This window comes from Penaeus vannamei, chromosome 28, assembly GCF_042767895.1.
Source record: "Penaeus vannamei isolate JL-2024 chromosome 28, ASM4276789v1, whole genome shotgun sequence".
NCBI lineage: Eukaryota > Metazoa > Arthropoda > Malacostraca > Decapoda > Penaeidae > Penaeus > Penaeus vannamei.
Genome location: NC_091576.1, coordinates 3,948,396 through 3,958,395, shown reverse-complemented (window position 1 = coordinate 3,958,395; position 10,000 = coordinate 3,948,396). Strand labels below are relative to the sequence as shown.

The 10,000-nt window shown below is 36.1% G+C and overlaps 2 protein-coding genes across 2 annotated transcripts in view; one reads left to right on the top strand and one right to left on the bottom strand.

The window, feature by feature from the left end:
• LOC113822836 (acanthoscurrin-1-like) overlaps nucleotides 1-10,000 on the bottom strand; it is a 148,078-nt gene that overhangs the window by 89,352 nt on the left and 48,726 nt on the right. The gene's annotated exons all lie outside the window — the stretch shown is intronic.
• On the top strand, nucleotides 7,089-7,790 carry LOC138866985 (uncharacterized). Its single transcript, XM_070141374.1, has 3 exons — nucleotides 7,089-7,243; nucleotides 7,405-7,485; nucleotides 7,592-7,790. The coding sequence occupies exons 1-3, from the start codon at nucleotides 7,105-7,107 to the stop codon at nucleotides 7,603-7,605; spliced, it is 234 nt and encodes a 77-aa protein (XP_069997475.1). The 5' UTR covers nucleotides 7,089-7,104; the 3' UTR covers nucleotides 7,606-7,790.

Below are 10,000 nucleotides of genomic sequence, written 5' to 3'. Positions count from 1 at the left end.
TCTGTCCAAGCAGACGATCGGAACCTTTGGACGCGTCCGAGACCCCGTCGCCAGCGCCCAGCAGCGCGATTTTCACTCATGGGGCCGACTCACTGACTTCTATTTTCTTATAGTTTACATATATATACACATATTTGTGTGTTTTCTTTGTTTCGTACTAATAGACTCACTTATCACTATGTTCCTTCTATACCCACAAGATATTTAGGATTGACTGAATGACTCCGTACAGTGTACAGACCTTATATTTCTTTTCCTTGTACTTATTGTTCATATTGTGAATATCTAAAGCACCCAGCGTTAGCTAGCTACTGATATGTATTTAAAGTAATTAAACGTCCAAAAATGAAAGGACTACTAATATTTCTTTTTATGCCGAACTTAAAACATATGTCAATCAACACTTATGTCTTTATGATTACTTTCACAGGCCAGCTTTCTTCGTTAATTAAAAGACATTATTGTCTTTTGTTATTATCACTAACAATCACACTCCTGCATATATATGTATATGTATTTATTTATATGTGTGTTTTTGTGTGGCGTGGGACTGTATGTATATTCAAATATATACATATAATGCACATATGCATATATATATATATATATATATATATATATATATATATATATATATATATATATATATATATTTATATGTGTGTGTGTGTGTGTGTGTGTGTGTAAATATATATACAAATATGTAAATATGTATTCATATTCATATGTGTATGTGTGCATATATATAGATATGTATACTGGGAATTAGATAAAAGCAATATGTAAAATAAATAAATCTAAGTCTGCATTTATGATACAGATATACGCACGTGTGACTCATGATCTTTCCGCCCAAAAATCCCTTCATTATTTCCCCCGTTAGGATAAGGGACTCGTGGAGTGACTCGGCGGAACCCAAGGTCGCCGCCTTCTCGGTTTTCCTGGGCTGAGGGAGTATAAAGCCTCCGCTCCTCCGGCGAGAGGCAGTTGCCCCTCGACGCCTCAACACTCAACATGGTTGGTCAACGAGAGCTGTAGTTTTTACCACCTCTCTCTGTCATCTATATATTTACGTTTCTTTTCAACTTCTCTTTATTCTTCGTGTGTGGGAAATAATAGTATTTTGGATTTTGACAAATAACCAAAAATACTTATAGTAAAATTCAACATTCTTGAATTGTCAAGACTTGCCGTTTAATGAAGATGTATATCATGGTTTCCACTCAGGTCCGCGCACTCTTCGCCGTCATGGTCGTGGCCCTCGTGGTCGCCTTCGCCGCCGCCGGTCACTTCGGCGGAGGTGGATTTGGTGGAGGCTTTGGTGGTGGATTTGGCGGAGGAAAATTCGGTGGATTCAGCGGCGGAGGATTCAGAGGTGGATTTGGAGGTAATGTTTCTTATCGTTTCACCGGAAAATAACAGCTGAGTAGGTTGTGCTCGGCCAAAATGGATTCTGTCAAGTGGTCACAAGAGAAGCTTCCCTGCAACACAAATCTATGAAGAGCATCGGAAGCCAAAGCATTCTAACGAACTCCGGCATTTCCACAGGTGGACACAGAGGCTTCGGTGGAGGTTTCGGGGGATTCGGAGGCGGACACGGAGGGTTCGGAGGAGGACGTGGATTTGGAGGTAAAGAACCGTACTCTCTATTGTCTTGTTTTAAGCTAATAGTAATCCCTGTTGTAACTGTATTTTTTAATCCCTGTCATTAATGTCTTTTTGAACTTACTAACGAGTATCATTTTTAGGATATGGACGGTAAACCACGACTTCGCACCACCACCTTGACCACAGAAAATGGTATTTTGTATTTCGATAATAAAGTTTTCATTAAAAAAAATAGATGTGTTTACTTTTTATCTTATGAAAACAAAAAAAAGGAAGACAAAGGATTAAGATATGCCGCATTAGCTCTCTCTCTCAAAGATGTAACATCATATTTATTCCCAAAGGAAATCAAATAAAATACAATTTAGATAATACCGCAGTTACTTTTCGGGAAACAACCAGAAATATCCTTAAGTGTTAAAAGTGAAAGAATTTTCCTCGCAGGAAAATTCAAGCACAGAATGACAACCAGTGCAGTCCAAAAGGAATTAGCTGGTGTTATTTTAGATACATTTTTTGTTCCTTTCAGTGTCTGTGCATTCATTTACTTGCATATATGCATGCATGTGTATGTGTGTGTGGATATATATATATAGATAAATATATATCAAACACATACACACTCACATATATACATATATGTATATATACATATATATATATGCATGTGTCTACATATTCACTGGCACACAAACACGCACACACATAATACGTATGTATGCCTATCTATTTATCTAATCTATATTTCTTTTTATTTTATGGTGTTCATACATATAGGCATATTTGTACATATATATCTATGTTTATATGCATATAAATTTCCATATTCACACAGGTTATAAAGACAATATATACTGTGTGTGTATATATATGTGTATATGGAGGCTCAATTATGCATATATGTTATATATGTGTGTGTGTATACATATATATATATATATATATATATATATATATATATATATATATATATATATATATATTGGTGATATTTACATTATATATTGTATGTGTACATATACTTACATTGTAGATACATTTATACGTTACACTTATGTCAGTGTATATATATACATGCATGTATATATATGGGTGTGAGTGTGTCTATACACATCTATATGTGTGTATATACATAGATATGTGTATACATATGCATGTTTACATGCGTGTGTTTATATATATGTATATAGGAATATATGAATGTATGTAAATATCCATATGATATATGTATATACATTCATACATGCGAAAGTGGCAGAGACGCCGAGATCCAGAGCGACGGGCGTGCTCGCCATCTGTCCAAGCAGACGATCGGAACCTTTGGACGCGTCCGAGACCCCGTCGCCAGCGCCCAGCAGCGCGATTTTCACTCATGGGGCCGACTCACTGACTTTATTCTCTCATTGTTTATATATATATATATATATATATATATATATATATATATATATATATATATATATATATATGTATACATACATATATATACATATATATGTGTATGTGTGCGTGATCGCTTTACTTTGAACTTATAAACTTACTCATCACTATGTTCCTTCTATACCCACACAAGATATATAGATTTGACTGTATGACTCCGTACAATGTACAGACCTTATATATCTTTTCCTTATATTTATTGTCCATGTTGTATTTGGACCAGCCAGCGTTGGCTAGCTATAAACATGCAGATATAAAATCAAGTATCCAAAAATGAAAGGAATACTTTTTTTATGCAAACTTAATACATAAATTAATCAACAATTATGCCTTTATGATTACTCTTAAATACCAGTTTTCATCAAAATGGACATGAGTGCCATATGTTATTATCACTAAAAGTCACTCACACACACGCACACACACACACACACACACATATATATATTTGTGTATGCGTGTGTTTTTGTGTGGTGTAGGAGTGTGTGTATATTCATATATATCTACATGTAATGTACATATGCATATATATATACAACTATGTAGATATGTATTTATATTCTTAAATGTATGTTTGTGTGCATATATACAAATGTATATACAAGGAATTAGATAAAAGCAATATGTAGAATAAATAAATCTAAGTCCGCCTTTATGATACAGATATACGCACGTGTGACTCATGATCTTTCCGTCCAAAAAATCCCTTCATTATTTCCCCCGTTAGGATAAGGGACTCGTGGAGTGACTCGGCGGAACCCAAGGTCGCCGCCTTCTCGGTTTTCCTGGGCTGAGGGAGTATAAAGCCTCCGCTCCTCCGGCGAGAGGCAGTCGCCCCTCGACGCCTCAACACTCAACATGGTTTGTCAACGAGAGCTGTAGTTTTACCACCTCTCTCTATCATCGATATATCTACATCTCTTTTCAACTTTTTCTATTTATTCTTCGTGTGTGGAAAATAATAGTATTTTGGATTTTGTCATATGGCAAAAAATATGTGGTAAAATTCTACATTCTGGAATTGGCAAGACTTGCCGTTTAATCAAGATATATATCATGGTTTCCACTCAGGTCCGCGCACTCTTCGCCGTCATGGTCGTGGCCCTCGTGCTCGCCTTCGCCGCCGCCGGTCACTTCGGCGGAGGTGGATTTGGTGGAGGCTTTGGTGGTGGATTTGGCGGAGGAAAATTCGGTGGATTCAGCGGCGGAGGATTCAGAGGTGGATTTGGAGGTAATGTTTCTTATCGTTTCACCGGAAAATAACAGCTGAGAAGGTTGTGCTCGGCCAAAATGGATTCTCTCAAGTGGTCACAAGAGAAGCTTCCCTGCAACAGGAATCTATGAAGAGCATCGGAAGCCAAAGCATTCTAACGAACTCCGGCATTTCCACAGGTGGACACAGAGGCTTCGGTGGAGGTTTCGGAGGATTCGGAGGCGGACACGGAGGGTTCGGAGGAGGACGTGGATTTGGAGGTAAAAAACCGCACCTTCTAATGTCTTGTTTTAAGCTGATAGTAATCCCTTTTGTATCTTAATTTCAACTTACTAACGAGTCTTTTATCATTTTTAGGATATGGACGGTAAAGTACGACTTCGCACCACCACCTTCACCACAGAAAATGGTATTTTGTATTTCGATAATAAATTTTCATTAAAAAAATAGATGTGTTTACTTTTTATCTTATGAAAAAACACAAATGAAGACAAAGGATTAAGATATGCCGCATTTGCTCTCTCTCTCAAAGATGTAACATCATATTTATTCTCAAAGGAAATCAAATAAATTCCAGCTTAGAAAATACCGCAGTTACTTTTCGGGAAACAAGCAGAAATATCCTTAAGTGTTAAAAGTTAAAGAAATTTCCTCGCAGGAAAATTCAAGCACAGAATGACAACCAGTGCAGTCCAAAAGGAATTAGCTGGTGTTATTTTAGATACATTTTTTGTTCCTTTCAGTGTCTGTGCATTCATTTATTTGTATATATGCATGCATGTGTATGTGTGTGGATATGTATATACATAAATATATATGTATATATGCCTATATATTCATTTATAAGTATCAAACACATACACGCACACACACACATATATATATGCATGTGTCTACATATTCACTGGCACACAAACACGCGAACACATATGTGTATATATACGTATCTACTTATCTATATTTCTATTGTGTGTATGTATACAAATACACATTTTATGGTGTTCATGCATATATGCATACTTATACATATGTTTATATTTGTATTTACATATAGACATGTATAGTAAAGATAAAATATACTGTGTGTATATATGCATATGTATGGATGGATGCCCTATTGTGTATATATGTGGGTGTGTGTGTGTGCATGTATATGTACCTATATACATAAGCACAGGTGATATATAGATTATATAGTGTATATGTGCATATACGTACATTGTAAATATATCTATGTATTGTTGCTCGAAAATTTGCACATATACTCATGGATATGTATATATATACATATATATGTATGTGTATATGTATATGTATATATAAATATATATATATACATACATTTGTATATATACACATATATACATATGTATGCATGTAAGTATGTATGTTTGAATGCAAATATTCATATAATGTACATATATATACACATGCATGCGAAAGTGGCAGAGACGCCGAGATCCAGAGCGACGGGCGTGCTCGCCATCTGTCCAAGCAGACGATCGGAACCTTTGGACGCGTCCGAGACCCCGTCGCCAGCGCCCAGCAGCACGATTTTCACTCATGGGGCCGACTCACTGACTTCAAATTTCTTATTGTTTACATATATATATATACATATTTGTGTGTTTTCTTTGTTTCGTACTAATAGACTCACTTATCACTATGTTCCTTCTATACCCACACAATATATATAGATTTGACTGAATGACTCCGTACAATGTACAGACCTTATATATCTTTTCCTTATATTTATTGTCCATGTTGTATTTGGAACACCCAGCGTTGGCTAGCTATAAACATGCAGATATAAAATCAAGTATCCAAAAATGAAAAGACTACTAATATATATATATATATATATATATATATATATATATATATATATATATATATATATATATATATTATGCAAAATTAATACATAAATTAATCAACAATTATTATTATTACTCTTAAATACCAGTTTTCTTCGTCAAAATGGACATGAGTGCTATTATCACTAAAAGTCACACACACACATACACACACACACACACACACACACACACACACACACACACACACACACACACATATATATATATATATATATATATATATATATATATATATATATATATATATATATATATATTTGTGTATGCGTGTGTTTTTGTGTGGTGTAGGAGTGTATGTATATTCATATATATCTACATGTAATGTACATATGCATATATATATATATATATATATATATATATATATATATATATATATATATATATATATATATATATATATACAACTATGTAGATATGTATTTATATTCTTATATGTATGTCTGTGTGCATATATACAAATATATATACAGAGAATTAGGTAAAAGCAATATGTACAATAAATAAATCTAAGTCCGCCTTTATGATACAGATTTACGCACGTGTGACTCATGATCTTTCCGCCCAAAAAATCTTTATTATTTCCTCCGTTAGGATAAGGGACTCGTGGAGTGACTCGGCGGAACCCAAGGTCGCCGCCTTCTCGGTTTTCCTGGGCTGAGGGAGTATAAAGCCTCCGCTCCTCCGGCGAGAGGCAGTCGCCCCTCGACGCCTCAACACTCAACATGGTTTGTCAACGAGAGCTGTAGTTTTTACCACCTCTCTCTATCATCGATATATTTACGTCTCTTTTCAACTTTTTCGCTTTATTCTTCGTGTGTGGGAAATTATAGTATTTTGGATTTTACCATAAGACAAAAATATATATATAGTGAAATTCTACATTCTTGAATTAACACGACTTGCCGTTTAATCAAGATACATATCATGGTTTCCACTCAGGTCCGCGCACTCTTCGCCGTCATGGTCGTGGCCCTCGTGGTCGCCTTCGCCGCCGCCGGTCACTTCGGCGGAGGTGGATTTGGTGGAGGCTTTGGTGGTGGATTTGGCGGAGGGAAATTCGGTGGATTCAGCGGCGGAGGATTCAGAGGTGGATTTGGAGGTAATGTTTCTTATCGTTTCACCGGAAAACAACAGCTGAGAAGGTTGTGCTCGGCCAAAATGGATTCTATCAAGTGGTCACAAGAGAAGCTTCCCTGCAACAGGAATCTATGAAGAGCATCGGAAGCCAAAGCATTCTAACGAACTCCGGCATTTCCACAGGTGGACACAGAGGCTTCGGTGGAGGTTTCGGAGGATTCGGAGGCGGACACGGAGGGTTCGGAGGAGGACGTGGATTTGGAGGTAAAGTATTATAGTCTACAGGCACATACATATAAATATTTCTTTTTGTTAAAAGTTACTGTTCCTTTATCTGCAGCTTCCTAATCTTTTTTTTATTATTTCCTAGGATATGGGCGGTAAACCATTGCCTCTCGGACCACAACAGATCCTATTCGTATATTTCGATAATAAAGCGACCATCAAAGAGACTCGAGTGTTTACTTTTTTCCCACATGAAGTATGAACATTTTTGAAAAGCTTAAGTTACCCCGAATATAATTGAAAATATCATTTGAAATAATTGAAATAATTGAAAAACATCATTTTATCACATTCGTAAACAAACTATAAAGGCAACCAGTTAAGTCCACCTGGAAATTATCTAGTAGTCTATCAGTAATATTTTTGGTTTATCTTTGCCCAAGGTTTACTTTCTGTAAAACCTTCGGCCATGAAAGTATTTCACGATTAGGAATTCTAGAAACTATTATGTCTGATTATTTTTCTTTCATCAACTTCCGAACTGCTGATATAAAATCGACATGAACGATAGAACAGAACAGTTCTACCAAAAATGTGATATACAAACATGACATAAGCAAATAAGTTTAATCTTCAAGTAGGTCGATAACTCACAAGGGAAAAAAACAGGTAGAAATATGCAAGACCACATTTAGCCAAATTTAAAGCTCCTTGAAACACGTCATCAAAGCGTTTCAGGAATGATCATATCAGCTGATTCCCGCATGACGGATTTTCTTTATTAAGCAATAAACTGACCCAGAAATGCCCAGGCAGGCTACCCCGTCCGCTTTGGGTCCGAAGATCACGTTCTGTGGCTCGTTGAAATCCCCGCCTTCGGTCCCCTCGGCTGCGGTCGGCGGGTCCCTGCTGGCTGGCTCGAGGCGAGGGCGCGGCGGTGCATTCAGGCTTCCGTTTGGCCTGAATGCATCGTCGAGAGGCGACTGCCTCTCGCCGGAGGAGCGGAGGCTTTATACTCCCTCAGCCCAGGAAAACCGAGAAGGCGGCGACCTTGGGTTCCGCCGAGTCACTCCACGAGTCCCTTATCCTAACGGGGGAAATAATGAAGGGATTTTTGGGCGGAAAGATCATGAGTCACACACGTGCGTATATCTGTATCATAAAGGCGGACTTAGATTTATTTATTCTACATATTGCTTTTACCTAAGGGCGCGGCGATGCATTCAGGCTTCCGTTTGGCCTGAATGCATCGCCGCGCCCTCGCCTCGAGCCAGCCAGCAGGGACCCGCCGACCGCAGCCAAGGGGACCGAAGGCGGGGATTTCAACGAGCCAGAGAACGTGATCTTCGGACCCAAAGCGGACGGGGTAGCCTGCCTGGGCATTTCTGGGTCAGTCTATGGTTTAATAGAGAAATTCCGTCATGCGGGAATCAGCTGATAATTATCATTCCTGAAACGCTGTGATGACGTGTTTCAAGGAGCTTCAAATTTGGCTAAATGTGGTCTTGCATATTTCTACCTTTTTTTTCCCTTGTGAGAGTAAGTTATCGACCTCGCCCCCAATGCACGTGAATGCAAGACGGCCACTTGCAGGAAAATTCAAGCACAGAATAACAACCAGTGCAGTCCAAAAGGAATTAGCTGGTGTTATTTCAGATACATTTTTTGTTCCTTTCAGTGTCTGTGCATTCGTTTATTTGCACATATGCATGCATGTGTATGCGCGTGTGTGGATACATATATATATATATACATATATATATATATATATATATATATATATATATATATATATATATATATATATATGTATGTATGTATGTATTATGTATGTATGTATATGTATATATATTCATTTATAAGTATCAATCATACACACACACACACACACACACACACACACACACACACACACACACACACACATATATATATATATATATATATATATATATATATATATATATATATATATATATATATATATATATATATGTATATATATATATGCATGTATCTACAAATTCATTGGCACACAAACCCGCACCAACACATATATGTGTATATATACGTATCTACTTACCTATATTTCTATTGTGTGTATGTATTCAAATGCATGTTTTATGGTGTTCATGCATATATGCATATTTATACATATGGTTATATTTGTATTTATATAATTATATGTACACATAAATGGTAAAGATAATATATACTGTGTATATATATATATATATATATATGTATGGATGGATGCCCGTATGTATATATGTTATGTATGTGTGTGAGTGTGTGTGTGTGCATATATATGTACCTATATGCATATATAGAGGTGATATAGAGATTATTTAGTGTAGATGTAAATATACTTACATTGCAAATATATTTATGTGTTGCTGCTCGAAAGTTTGCATGTATATATATACATATATATATATATATATATATATATATATATATATATATATATATATATATATATATATATACATATATATATATATATATATATATATATATGTATGTATGTATGTATGTATGTATATGTATGTAT